At 37.1% G+C, this 15,440-nt stretch overlaps 1 protein-coding gene across 1 annotated transcript in view; it reads left to right on the top strand.

Moving 5' to 3' along the window:
• HERC2 (HECT and RLD domain containing E3 ubiquitin protein ligase 2) overlaps nt 1-15,440 on the top strand; it is a 231,180-nt gene that overhangs the window by 124,431 nt on the left and 91,309 nt on the right. The window contains 5 exon segments of the mRNA XM_065880686.1: nt 688-796; nt 913-1,052; nt 6,867-7,057; nt 7,769-7,874; nt 7,963-8,054. Of these exon segments, the coding sequence (XP_065736758.1) occupies nt 688-796; nt 913-1,052; nt 6,867-7,057; nt 7,769-7,874; nt 7,963-8,054 (638 nt within the window).

Raw genomic sequence — 15,440 nt, forward strand, 5'->3', positions numbered from 1 at the left:
AACTTGGTTTAGAAGTTAACGTTTGGAGTAGCTTTCACCAAAGGGCAATAGATGTCTTAACGTTATTAATGTAATTTTTAGTCCCTAAGATAACTGAATGGAGTTTTTGCTTGACGTAATTAAACAAACCTTCTTATCATGGAAAATTTCAAACATATACAAAAGTAGAGAATATAGTATACTGAGCTTCTGTGTACCCATCACCTGGCTTCAACAGTTGACAAACTCCTGGCCGAAGTTGTTCATCCATGATCCCCTCCCTCCATTATTTTGAAGCTAATCCCTGATTGACATCATGTGTTAGTTCATCCATAAGTATCTTAATATGTCTCTCTAAAAGAGAAGTACTCTTTGTAAACAGAAATAACTATAATATAATATCCCATAGCTAGATTATAGATTTAATTAATTAATTTATTTTTTGTCGTACCCGGGCCTCTCACTGTTGTGGCCTCTCCCGTTGTGGAGCACAGGCTCCGGACGTGCAGGCTCAGCAGCCATGGCTCACGGGCCCAGCCGCTCCGCGGCACGTGGAATCTTCCTGGACCGGGGCACAAACCCGTGTCCCCTGCATCGGCAGGCAGACTCTGAACCACTGCGCCACCAGGGAAGCCCTATAGATTTAATTTTAATTTTAGGTTTTTATTGGTGACAAAGATGTTCCAGACAATTTCTGTTCTGTCCTAGCTTTCAGTGCCAATGGAAAAGATGTTATTGTCGACTTTCCTCAGCAGTCTCACTGGACTGGGCTGTTATCAGAAATGGAGTTGGTACCTAGTATTCATCCTGGCGTTACGTGAGTTTTTATTTTTATATTGCTAGATTTGTTTGGGAAGGATGGTTTTCTTTGGAATTAAATTAATAAATGACCTCAGCCTTTTCTTTTCAACTCAATGGCTATTTTAAAAACAGGTGTGATGGCTGTCAGATGTTTCCCATCAATGGATCTAGATTCAAATGCAGAAACTGTGATGACTTCGATTTTTGTGAAACTTGTTTCAAAACCAGAAAACACAACACCAGGCATACATTTGGCAGAATAAATGAACCAGGTATAGTAGACTGGTTATGTTCTCTTTCATCAAACTATTATTAATGAGATAATTACTGTGGAAAGAAGTGTACTTAACTTAGCTCTTTAAAGTTCATATTTATATGGTGAGCACTGTACTGTGTGCACAGCAAAACAGGGAAGATGGTCCTACCCACTTGATGAATTGCTGTTTTTTCTTCAAGCAATGAGTGGTCACTGGAACTAGAATAACAGGGATTGTTTGCTTGTATTTCCATAAAGAACAGTAAAAGAATCTCAAGAAACTAGTAAATGTTACGTTGGATGGGATGTGGAATTGGAGAGATGGAGAGTGAGTCTTTTTATTTGTATATCTTTTAGTATATCTTTTTTTATTATGGTAGAATGTATACAACATAAAATTTGCCATTTTAATCACTCTTAAGTGTACGATTAAGGGAATATTGCACACTGTCACCACTATCTATTTCTGAGACTTCTTCACCATTCCAAAATAAGAGTGTACCCAGTAAGCAATAATCCCCATTCTTCCCTCCCCCAACCCCTGGCAACCTCTAATCCATTTTTCATCTCTATGAATTTGACAACTCTAGGTACCTCATGCATAAGTGGAACCATACAAAATTTGTGTTTTTGTGTGCCTGACTTCTTTCACCTTGCATTAGGTTTCCAAGGTTCATCCATGTTGTAGCATGTGTCAGAACTTCATTTCATGGCTGAGTGATAGTCCATTGTATGTATCTACCACATTTTGCTTATCCAGTTCTCTCTTAATGGACATTTGGGTTACTTGTACCTTTCAGCTATTGTGAATAATGTTGCTGTGAACATTGATGTACAAATCTGTTTGAGTCCCAGTTTTCAAAACTAGGAGTAGAATTGCAGGGTCATTAGGTAGTTCTTTTAACTTTTTGAAGAACCACCAAAATGTTTTCCATACTGGCTGCACCATCTTACATTACTATCAGCAATGTTTTTGCTGTTTCAGTTTTTCCACATCCTTACCAACATTTGTTATTTTCTTCTTCTTTTTTTAAAATTATAGCCATCCTAATGGGTGCAAAATAGTATCTTGTGATTTTGATTTGAGTTTCCCTAATGACAAATGACATTGAGCCACTTATCATGTGCTTTTTGCCATTTGTATATCTTTTGGGGGAGGGCATGTCAATTCAATTTTAAAACTTTTGATATTGAGTTGTAGGAGTTCTTTATATATTGTGGACATTAAATCAGATATGTGATTTGCAAATATCCTATTCTGTGGGTGGTTTTTTCACTCTCTTGATAGGATTCTGTGATGCAGTTTTAAATTTTAATGAAATTTAATTTATTGTTTCTTTTGTTGCCTGTGCATTTGGTGTCATACTTACTTCTGGGTCAACTTAAGAAATCATTGCTTAAATCCAGAGTTGTGAAGGTCAGCCCCTATGTTTATAAGAGGTTTATAGTTTTAACTTTAGGTCTTTGAACCACTTTGAGTTAATTTCTATGCATGGTATAATGTATAATTTCATTCTTTTACACGTGTATCCAATTTTCCCAACACTATTTGTTGAAAAGACTGTCCTTTCACCACTGAATGGTCTTGGCACCCTTTTTGAAAATCAGTTAACCATAGATGTGAGAGTTTTTTTTCTGGGCTCTCGATTCTATTCCATTGGTCTATTTGCCTATCCTTACATCAGTACCACACCATACACAGTGATTATGATAGCTTTTGTAGTAAGTTTTGAAATTGGGAAATGTGAGTCCTCCAACTTTGTTCTTTTTCAAGATTGTTTTGACTATTTGGTGTCCCTTGGAAGTCAGTATGAATTTTGGGATGGAGTTTTCTGCATCTGCAAAAAACAATATTTTGATAGGAATTGCATTGACTCTGTGTATCACTTTGGACAGAATTGTCAGTTGTCTTTCCATTTACTTAGGTCTTCTTTAATTTCGTTCAGCAGTGTTTTGTGATTAGTGTATATGTCTTATGGGTTCTTGGTTAAATTTATTCCTAAGGGTTTATTTTTCATGCTATATTAAATTAAATTATTTTTAAAAATTTCCTTCTTGGAATATCTGTTGCTAGTGTATAGAAATATACACTACACACCTACAGTGCATATTTTCAACACACTTTGTGTGTTGAATTTATTTCCAGCAACTTTGCTGAATTTATTTATTAGCTCTGATGGGGTTTTTTGGTGGCGTCTTTAGGGTTTTCTGCATGTAAGATCATGTTGTCTGTGTTTAAGAGCATGTTGTCTGTGAACTGGGATAGTTTTACTTCTTCCTTTCCAATTTGGATACCTTATATTTCTTTTTCCTGTCTTATTGCTTCAGCTAGATCTTCCAGTACTACATTGAAGAGAAGTGGCAAGGGTAGGCATCCTTGTCTTATTCTTGGACTTAGTGGGGAAGCTTTCAGTCTTTAAGCACTGAATATAATGTTAGCTGTGGGTTTTTCATAAATAGCCTTTATCATGTTGAGGAAGTTCCTTTCTAGTCCTAATTTGTAATATTCTCTTATCTTTATGAAGGAGATCTGTAGAATCTGCAGAGCAATCTCCTTTTCAAGGCTAACTTTGAATACTTTGTTTTTGATCAGCCTGCCATGGGTTTATCAATTTTATTAGTTTTTTCAAAGAACCAACTTTTGGCTTTGAATTGCTGTCTCTCATATTTTTTTCATTTCTTTTTCCTATGGAATTTAGGTTTACGTTGATTCTGCCCCCCACCCCCGCCCCAAATGCTTAGTTCATTAATTTCTCACATTCATAGTTTCTAATATATGAACTTAAAATTTTAAATTTATCTTTAAGCATGGCTTTAGCTGTATCCTGTAATGCTGATATGTAGTAATATCTCATCATCATTCATTTAAAAGTATTTTTAAAATTGAATTGGAATTATTTTCTTATATTCATTGATATTTAAATTTTCAAACATGTCAGCATTTTCTACCTCTATCTATTTATTGGTTTCTGCATTGCATTCAGATTGTGTATCCTGCCTGATCTTTGACATTTTGGGGGAAACTTCTGTATGATCATAAGACTCAGCATATAATGGGATTTTACACATGTTTTATGCATGCCTGAAAGAATGTCTCCTGCAGTTTTATGGTGAAGTTAGTGTTTGCTTAGTGTATCTTTTTCTAGCCTTTTACCCTCAATATTTCAGTAATCTTGTGATTAGTGGAGGTTGTAGATAGTTCTGTTTTTTTAAAAAATTCCAGTGTGATGATCTTTGTCTCTTATTTGGATCTTTTAGGTATTTATTTACAGTTAAGGCAGTTACTGAAATATATTTTTTTAATTGATCAACTTCTTAGTGTTTTTTGTTGTTGTTGTTCTGCCTGTTTTCTGTTCCATTTTTTCTCTATTCCATCTTCCTTTGGACTGATACGTTCTTTATTAGTTAGCCAACCACCGCCTCCCCAACACACACACTTGGCTTAGAAGTTACACGTTTAGTGTGTATTCATATACTATATGAGTAGTGTATGTTATATGCATTTTTGGTATTAGTAGTTACTCAAGATATAGTGACATCCTTTTTTGACTTATAAAATCTAATATTATTTAGTACTTTTACCCTCCTCCTAAGCAATGCAAGGACCTGAGATCCCTTTAACTTCATTAACCCTCATTCTGATTTAAATTACCATGTTTTTATTATTGTGTTTTAAAACTTTACACATGTAAATTTTAAACAATACAAGGCATATTATTGTCATTTTCTGTAATATTTGTCAAGATTTTTTTCACATACTTAATATTGTAGTTTTTTTCTATTCCTTTTTGTGTGTTTCACTTTTCATCCATCATCATCTTTCTCCTGCCTAAAGAATGGCCCTTAATATTTTCTTTACTGCATCTATGTGGTTATGAATTCTCTTTTTGTGTGTCTTTATTTCTCCTTTATTTTTGAAAAATATTTTTGCTGGGGCTTTTAGCACTTTAAAAATACTGTTCCATTGTAATTTGGTTTATATTTTTTCTGCTGAAGTCAGCTGCAAGTGTAGTTACTGTTCCATTAAAGCTCTTCAGTCTTTGTAGTTCCCCTTAGCCTGCTTTTGAGGTACTCTTGTTTCTATCTTACACAAATTTTACATGTGTGTACATATGTGTTTCTTTGTATTTATCTTTCTTGTAGTTAGTAGAGCTTATAATTAATTAATTTTCCAGCTTTTTTGAGCTTTAATTGACATATGACATTGTGTAAGTTTAAAGTGTTCAATGTGATGATTTGGTACATGTATATTGCAAAATGATTACCACAGTAAGGTTGGTAGTTAACACGTCCATCACCTCACATAATTACCCTTTTGTGTGTGTGTAGTAAAAACATTTAAGATCTTCTCTTCCACCTTTCAGAGTAGGGCTTTTAAAATTTGTGCCTTGATATCTTTTGTTGGTCTTGGGAAGTTTTCCATCAGTCAATATTTCTTCCAGTATTATCGATGCCCTATTTTCTTTTCCTTCTTTTTTGGGGCTCCTCTTTCACCTGTTACTCTTATCTCTGTCTTCTAAGTCTTTCACCTTCTCGTTTATGTTTTCTAAACTTTTGCTCTTCAGTTTTTCATTCTAGATATTTTTTACTAATTCTGTTTTCACCTGAGTCTAGTCTGCTGGTAAACCTATTCATTGAATTTAAAATTTTAATTACTGTATTTAACAGTTCTAGTTTTTCTTTCTTTTTTTAAAAATAGTTTCCAATTCTCTGCTGAGATATTCAGTGTCTTTTCAAACATAGTAAGTATAGTTATTATACAATTTGTATCTTATAACTCTAATATCTGGAGCCTCTTTGGGTCTCTTTCTATTGTCTGTCATTCTCATAGCTTTTAGTCATGTTTTCTTGTCTCACATTCCATCATGTACTGGACATTATGTTTAAAGAAGTATTTTTTGAGTCAGTTTGAGGCCTAAGATATTATCTTTCTCCAGGGATTGGGGGGATAGGGTTGTTCTTCTAGGTAATTGGGGTAAGTAACTATGTGAGCTCACTTCAGTCCAGTTTCATTGATTGAGGTGATTTCATGCAGAGCTGCAATCTGAACACAAACAGTCACCCTGTAGAGTTCACCCTTCCTCTAGGGGTTCTTTCTTTTGGGATCCCAGCCCAAAGCGTGAGTTTTTCTGTGGCCATCCCTTTCTTTCCTGGTGAGCTCTGGACTCCGGTTCCTGGCCCCCTCGCCCTAGGAAGCCATCAGAAGTGCCATGTGTCCTCTTTAAGGTTCTCCTTAGAAATTGATAAATACACCGGGGAAAAGCAGCCTCTGATCCATGGGGCACTCATCTTGACACCTTTCATCTCAGCCTTTCTCTGATTTTGGTCCCATAATTCTGTATCACCTTGTTAACTCTGATACTTTCAAGATTTATTCATCTTTAAATGTTTTGTCTGCCTCTAGTTGTCCTCAATGGGAGAGCTAGATGAATTTCCAGATTTACCATTAATGGAGGTAGAAACTTCACAAATTTGTTTTTGTTGCATTTATGAAAGGTTTTTTGATAAGAATGTTTTCTGTAAGCACAGTTACTGAACTTGCCCCCCAGCTGCTTATATGTATCGTTCTATCTGGAAATGTATCACTCTATTGTTACTTGAGAGAGTCAAGTGGAATAAATCATAGCATTATATGAACTTTATCTCATAAATTGGGGTTAAATACCTTGAATAGGTTTTTTGCAGCCATTTTAGGTATTTATTAGCTCCTTTTAATTTGGAAACATACTATTTTCTTGAAGTAAGGAGCTCAGCACTATGTAATATCTATTTCTTGGTTGTGAAGGTTCTGTCCCACAAGTATTAACACTGTTTGACCGCCATTAAATAGGACAGTCTGCAATATTTTGTGGCCGTTCTGGAAAACAGCTGAAGCGCTCTCACAACAGTCAGCCAGGAATGCTGCTGGACAGCTGGGCACGGATGGTGAAGAGCCTAAACGTGTCATCCTCTGTGAACCAGGCTTCCCGTCTCATTGACGGCAGTGAGCCCTGCTGGCAGTCCTCGGGCTCACAAGGAAAGGTAGTGTGCCATGGGGACACTTCCAGAAACACTTCATTTAGATGGCTTAACCTTTTAGAGCTTCAACACGAACTTTGAGAAACCTACTAAGTTATACTGTGATGGCATCTCTCAGTACTCATTTTGTATTTTAGTTCATAATTACTTTAAAGTTCCAGAGTAATATGCCATCCAGCTTTCATTGTCAGAGATTTTTGAACAATATAGGTAATAGATTTTATATAACTGATAGAGGGTATAATAGGGTTTGTTTTGTTTTGTTTTATTCCCCCACATAAAATATATGAGTTCAGATTCTGCTTCTGGTTAGAAGTTCTTCTAATATATCCTAACAAATGTGTGTTTATCTTTGGAATGCTGTTTTAATCACACTTACATATGGGTGTGCCTCATCTAGACATGTAAGTTAGACTTGGAGAAAGGTGCTTTCCCTCCACTTTGACTCTAGTGTTTTCTATAACCTACTCTTTGATGGGTATTAAGGGACCACCCTAAGTCAGGAGTCTATAAACACATGATTTCTGGGGCTTAGAGGGAGACATTCTTCTAATAAACAAGTAATGCTCTTGTGTCTGCCAGCTTAAAGGCAAATTCTGTCTCTCATGTGAAATTATATATTTAAAAAATCTCATTGAGAGTCAAGCTTTAGTGATACTTCCCAGCTAAAATATAGCTGAATTTTACTAAGAAGGCTTTTTTTTTTTTTTAAAGCATTGGATTCGTTTGGAGATTTTCCCAGATGTTCTTGTTCATAGATTAAAAATGATAGTGGATCCTGCTGACAGTAGTTACATGCCTTCCCTGGTTGTCGTGTCAGGTACTTGAATTACTTTACTCAAAAAATATCTTCTATCATATAATAAAAACTCCTTTGTCTGATTCCTTTACCCTGTTTTTCTTCCTAGGTGGAAATTCCCTAAATAACCTAATTGAATTAAAGACAATCAACATTAACCCCACTGACACCACAGTGTCCCTTCTGAATGACTCCACAGAGGTAAGTAGAGTCTCCATACTGTTCTCCATAGTGGCCGCACCAATTTACATTCCCACCAACAGTGCAGGAGGGTTCGCTTTTCTCCACACCCTCTCCAGCATTATTATTTGTAGACTTTTAAATGTTGGCCATTCTGACTGGTGTGAGGTGATACCTCATTGTACTTTTGATTTGCATTTGTCTAATAATTAGTGATATTGAGCACCTTTTCATGTGCCTGTTGAGCATCTGTATGTCTTCTTTTGGAGAAATGGCCTCCTGCCCATTTTTTGATTGGGTTTTTTGTTTTTTTGATACTGAACTTCATGAGCTGTTTGTAGATTGTGGAGATTAATCCCTTAACAATTGCATGATTTGCAAATATTTTCTTCCATTCTGAGTGTTGCCTTTTTGTTTTGTTTATGGTTTCCTTTGCTGTGCAAAGACTTTTGAGTTTAATTAGGTTCCATTTGTTTATTTTTATTTCCATTACTCTAGGAAGTGGGTCAAAAAGGATCTTCCTGTGATTTATGTCATAGAGTGTTCTGCCTATGTTTTCCTCTAAGAGTTTTATAATAATCCAGCCTTACATTTAGGTCTTTAATCCATTTTGAGTTTATTTTTGTGTATGGTGTTAGGAAGTGTTCTAATTTCATGCTTTTACATGTAGCTGTCCAGTTTTCCCAGCACCACTTACTGAAGAGGCTGTCTTTTCTCTATTGTCTATTCTTGCCTCCTTTGTCAAAGATAAGGTGACCATATGTGTGTAGGTTTATTTCTGGGCTTTCTGTCCTGTTCCATTGAGCTATATTTCTGTTTTTGTGCCAGTACCATACTGGTTTTGATGACTGTAGCTTTGTAGTATAGTCTGAAGTCAGGGATCCTGATTCCTCCAGCTCTGTTTTTCTTTCTCAAGATTGCTTTGGCTTTGGGGGTCTTCTGTGTCTACATACAAATTAAAAAATTTGTTTGTTCTAGTTCTGTGAAAAATGCCATTGGTAATTTGATAGGGATTGCATTGATACTGTAGATTGCTTGGGGTAGTATAGTCATTTTCACAATATTGATTCTTCCAATCTAAGAACATGGTGTATATTTCCATCTGTTTGTGTCATCTTCTGTTTCCTTCATTAGCATCTTATAGTTTTATGAGTACAGTAAGTCCCCTACATACGAACCTTCAAGATGCGAACTTTTGAAGATGAGAACGTGTGTTCACATGTCCAGTCATGTAAGTTAGTTCACGTCTGGCGTACATCTGGTGTACATTGTCACATGTGTGCATCCTCTACAAGTGGTTATGCTTTTGTATACTTTACAGTACTGTATAGACTACAGTATCTTTATTTCTTATTTTTCTTTTTTCTGCCCCCGCAAAGCGTGCGCACACTCACACACACACACGCAGTAGATAGTGGAGTCCACATTTATAGCAAAGGTATATTCATATACTTTTTTTTTAGGGTTCCCCAACCTTTTATTTATTTTTTTACATCTTTATTGAAGTATAATTGCTTTACAATGGTGTGTTAGTTTCTGCTTTATAACAAAGTGAATCAGTTATACATATACATATGTTCCTATATCTCTTCCCTCTTGCGTCTTGCTGCCTCCCACCCTCCCTATCCCACCCCCTAGGTGGTCACAAAGCACCAAGCTGATCTCCCTGTGCTATGCGGCTGCTTCCCACTAGCTATCTGTTTTACGTTTGGTAGTGTATATATGTCCATGCTACTCCCTCTCTTTGTAACAGCTTACCCTTCCCCCTCCTCATATCTTCAAGTCCATTCTCTAGTAGGTCTGTCTTTATTCCTGTCTTACACCTAGGTTCTTCGTGACGGTTTTTCTTTTCCTTAAATTCCATATATATGTGTTAGCATACGGAATTTGTCTTTTTTTTTCTGACTTACTTCACTCTGTATGACAGACTCTACGTCCATCCACCTCATTACAAATAGCTCAATTTCGTTTCCTTTTATGGCTGAGTAATATTCCATTGTATATCTGTGCCACATCTTCTTTATCCATTCATCCGATGATGGACACTTAGGTCGTTTCCATCTCCGGGCTATTGTAAATAGAGCTGCAATGAACATTATGGTACATGACTCTTTTTGAATTATGGTTTTCTCAGGATATATGCGCAGTAGTGGGATTGCTGGGTCATATGGCAGTTCTATTTGTAGTTTTTTAAGGAACCTCCATACTGTTCTCCATAGTGGCTATACGAATTCCCATTCCCACCAGCAGTGCAAGAGTGTTCCCTTTTCTCCACACCCTCTCCAGCATTTATTGTTTCTAGATACTTTGATGATGGCCATTCTGACTGGTGTGAGATGATGTCTCATTGTAGTTTTGATTTGCATTTCTCTAATGATTAATGATGTTGAGCATTCTTTCATGTGTTTGTTGGCACTCTGTATATCTTCCTTGGAGAAATGTCTACTTAGGTCTTCTGCCCATTTTTGGATTGGGTTTTTATTTTTTGTTATTGAGCTGCATGAGCTGCTTATAAATTTTGAAGATTAATCCTTTGTCAGTTGCTTCATTTGCAAATACTTTCTCCCATTTTGAGGGTTGTCTTTTGGTCTTGTTTATGGTTTCCTTTGCTGTGCAAAAGCTTTGAAGTTTCATTAGGTCCCATTTGTTTATTTTTGTTTCTCTAGGAGGTGGGTCAAAAAGGATCTTGCTGTGATTTATGTCACAGAGTGTTCTGCGATGTTTTCCTCTAAGAGTTTGATAGTTTCTGGCCTTACATTTAGGTCTTTAATCCATTTTGAGTTTATTTTTGTGTATGGTATTAGGGAGTGATATAATCTCACTTTTACATGCACCTATCCAGTTTTCCCAGCACCACTTACTGAAGAGGCTGTCCTTTCTCCACTGTACATTCCTGCCACCTTTATCAAAGATATGGTGTCCATATGTGCGTGGGTTTATCTCTGGGCTTTCTATCCTGTTCCATTAATCTGTCTTTCTGTTTTTGTACCAGTACCATACTGTCTTGATTACTGTAGCTTTGTAGTATAGTCTGAAGTCAGGGAGCCTGATTCCTCCAGCTCCGTTTTTCATTCTCAAGACTGCTTTGGCTATTCGGGGTCTTTTGTGTTTCCATACGAATTGTGAAATTTTTTGTTCTAGTTCTGTGAAAAATGCCAGTGGTAGTTTGATAGGGATTGCATTGAATCTGTAGATTGCTTTGGGTAGTATAGTCATTTTCACAATGTTGATTCTTCCAATTCAAGAACATGGTATAGCTCTCCATCTATTTGTATCATCTTTAATTTCTTTTTTTTTTTTTTTTTTTATGCGTTACGCGGGCCTCTCACTGTCGTGGCCTCTCCCGTTGCGGAGGACAGGCTCCGGACGCGCAGGCTCAGCGGCCATGGCTCACGGGCCCAGCCGCTCCGCGGCATGTGGGATCTTCCCAGACCGGGGCACGAACCCGTGTCCCCTGCATCGGCAGGCGGACTCTCAACCACTGCGCCACCAGGGAAGCCCATCTTTAATTTCTTTCATCAGTGTCTTATACTTTTCTGCATACAGGTGTTTTGTCTCCATAGGTAGGTTTATTCCTAGATATTTTATTCTTTTTGTTGCAGTGGTAAATGGGAGTGTTTTCTTGATTTCACTTTCACATTTTTCATCATTAGTGTATAAGAATACAAGAGATTTCTGTGCATTAATTTTGCATCCTGCTACTTTACCAAATTCATTGATTAGCTCTAGTAGTTTTCTGGTAGCATCTTTAGGATTCTCTATGTATAGTATCATGTCATCTGCAAACAGTGACAGCTTTACTTGTTCTTTTCCGATTTGGATTCCTTTTATTTCCTTTTCTTCTCTGATTGCTGTGGCTAAAACTTCCAAAACTGTGTTGAATAAGGGTGGTGAGAGTGGGCAACCTTGTCTTGTTCCTGATCTTAGTGGAAATGCTTTCAGTTTTTCACCATTTTGGATGATGTTGGCTGTGGGTTTGTCATATATGGCCTTTATTATGTTGAGGAATGTTCCCCCTGAGCCTACTTTCTGCAGGGTTTTTATCATAAATGGGTGTTGAATTTTGTCGAAAGCTTTCTCTGCATCTGTTGAGATGATCATATGGTTTTTCACCTTCAGTTTATTAATATGGTGTATCACGTTGATTAATTTGCATATATTGAAGGATCCTTGCATTCCTGGAATAAAACCCCCTTGATCATGGTGTATGATCCTTTTAATGTGCTGTTAGATTCTGTTTGCTAGTATTTTATTGAGGAGTTTTGCATCTATGTTCATCAGTGATACTGGCCTGTAGTTTTCTTTCGTTGTGACATCCTTGTCTGGTTTTGATATCAAGGTGATGGTGGCCTTGTAGAATGAGTTTCGGAGTGTTACTCCACTGCTATATTTTGGAAGAGTTTGAGAAGGATAGGTGTTAGCTCTTCTCTAATTGTTTGATAGAATTCGCCTGTGAAGCCATCTGGTCCTGGGCTTTTTCTTGTTAGAAGATTTTTAATCACAGTTACAATTTCAGTGCTTGTGATTGGTCTGTTTATATTTTCTGTTTCTTCCTGATTCAGTCTTGGCAGGTTGTGCATTTCAAAGAATTTGTCCATTTCTTTCAGGTTGTCCATTTTATTGGCATAGAGTTGCTTGTAGTAATCTCTCATGATCTTTTGTATTTCTGCAGTGTCAGTTGTTAGTTCTACTTTTTCATTTCTCATTCTATTGATTTGAGTCTTCTCCCTTCTTTTCTTGATGAGTCTGGCTAATGGTTTATCAATTTTGTTTATCTTCTCAAAGAACCAGCTTTCAGTTTTATTGACCTTTGCTATCGTTTCCTTCATTTCTTTTTCATTTATTTCTGATCTGATTTTTATGATTTCTTTCCTTCTGGTAACTTTGGGTTTTTTTTATTCTTCTTTCTCTAATTGCTTTAGGTGCAAGGTTAGTTTGTTTATTCGAGATGTTTCCTGTTTCTTAAGGTAGGATTATATTGCTGTAAACTTCCCTCTTAGAACTGCTTTTGCTGCATCCCATACGTTTTGGGTCATCGTGTCTCCATTGTCATTTGTTTCTAGGTATTTTTTAATTTCTTCTTTGATTTCTTCAGTGATCACTTGGTTATTAAGTAGTGTATTGTTTAGCCTCCATGTGTTTGTATTTTTTATGGATCTTTTCCTGTAATTGATATCTAGTCTCACAGCGTTGTGGTCGGAAACGATACTTAATACAATTTCAATTTTCTTAAATTTACCAAGGCTTGATTTGTGACCCAAGGCATGATCTATCCTGGAGAATGTTCCATGGGCACTTGATGTGTATTCTGTTGTTTTTGGATGGAATGTCCTATAAATATCAGTTAAGTCCATCTTATCATTTAAAGCTTGTGTTTCTTTATTTATTTTCATTTTGGATGATCTGTCCATTGGTGATAGCGTGGTGTTGAAGTCCCCTACGATGAATGTGTTACTGTCGATTTCCCCTTTTATGGCTCTTAGTATTTGCCTTATGATTTGAGGTGCTCCTTTGTTGGGTGCATAAATATTTACAATTGTTATATCTTCTTCTTGGATCGATCCTTTGATCATTGTGTAGTGTCCTTCTTTGTCTCTTCGAATAGTCTTTATTTTAAAGTCTACTTTGTCTAATATGAGAATTGCTACTCCAGCTTTCTTTTGGTTTCCATTTGCATGGAATATCTTTTTCCAATCCCTTACTTTCAGTGGTATGTGTCTCTAGGTCTGAAGTGGGTTTCTTGTAGACAGCATATACGTGGGTCTTGTTTTTGTATCCATTCAGCCAATCTGTGTCTTTTGGTGGGAGCATTTAGTCCGTTTACATTTAAGGTAATTATCGATATGTATGTTCCTATTCCCATTTTCTTAATTGGTTAGGGATTTTTATTGTAGGTCTTTTCCTTCTCTTGTGTTTCTTGCCTAGAGCGGTTCCTTTAGCATTTGTTATAAAGCTGGGTTGGTGGTGCTTAACTCTCTCAGCTTTTGCTTGTCTGTAAAGGTTTTAATTTCTCCATCAAATCTGAAATCCTTGCTGGGTAGAGTAGTCTTGGTTGCAGGTTTTTCTCCTTTATCACTTTAAATATCTCTTGCCATTGCCTTCTGGCTTGCAGAGTTTCTGCTGAAAGATCAGCTTTTAACCTTATGGGGATTCCCTTGTGTGTTATTTGTTGTTTTTCCCTTGCTGCTTTTAATATGTTTTCTTTGTATTTAATTTTTTTTTTTTTTTCGGTATGCGGGCCTCTCAGTGTTGTGGCCTCTCCTGTTGCGGAGCACAGGCTCTGGACACGCACGCTTAGTGGCCATGGCTTACGGGCCCAGCTGCTTTGCAGCATGTGGGATATTCCTGGACCCGGGGCACGAACCCATGTGCCCTGCATCGGCAGGTGCACTCTCTACCACTGCGCCACCAGGGAAGCCCTGTATTTAATTTTTGACAGTTTGTTTAATATGTATCTTGGCATATTTCTCCTTGGATTTATCCTGTATGGGATTCTCTGTGCTTCCTGGACTTGATTAACTATTTCCTTTTGCATATTAGGAAAGTTTTCAACTATAATCTCTTCAAATATTTTCTCAGTCCCTTTCTTTTTCTCTTCTTCTTCTGGAACCCCTATAATTCGAATGTTGGTGCGTTTAATGTTGTCCCACAAGTCTCTGAGAGTTACCTCAGTTCTTTTCATTCTTTTTTCTTTATTCGGCTCTGCAGTAGTTATTTCCACTGTTTTATTTTCCAGGTCACTTATCCGTTCTTCTGCCTCAGTTATTCTGCTATTGATCCCATCTAGAATATTTTTCATTTCATTTATTGTGCTATTCATTGTTGCTTGTTTGCTCTTTAGTTCTTCTAGGTCCTTGTTAAATGTTTCTTGCATTTTGTCTATTCTATTTCCAAGATTTTGGATATTTACTATCATTATTCTGAATTCTTTTACAGGTAGACTGCCTATTTCCTCTTCATTTGTTACGTCTGGTGGGTTTTTATCTTGCTCCTTCATCGGGTGTGTGTTTTTCTGTCTTCTCATTTTGCTTATCTTACTGTGTTTGGGGTCTCCTTTTTGTAGGCTGCAGGTTCATAGTTCCCGTTGTTTTTGGTGTCTGTCCCCAGTGGCTAAAGCTGATTCAGTGGGTTGTATAGACTTCCTGGTGGAGGGGACTAGTGCCTGTGTTCTGGTGGATGAGGCTGGATCTTGTCTTTCTGGTGGGCAGGTCCACGTCTGGTGGTGTGTTTTGGGGTATCTATGGACTTACTATGATTTTAAGCAGCCTCTCTGCTAATGGATGGGGTTGTGTTCCTGTCTTGCTAGTTGTTTGGCATAGGGTGTCCAGCACTGTAGCTTGCTGGTCATTGAGTGAAGCTGGGTGTTGGTGTTGAGATGGAGATCTGTGGGAGAGTTTTGCCGTTTGA

This window comes from Phocoena phocoena, chromosome 7 (assembly GCF_963924675.1).
Source record: "Phocoena phocoena chromosome 7, mPhoPho1.1, whole genome shotgun sequence".
Taxonomy (NCBI): domain Eukaryota; kingdom Metazoa; phylum Chordata; class Mammalia; order Artiodactyla; family Phocoenidae; genus Phocoena; species Phocoena phocoena.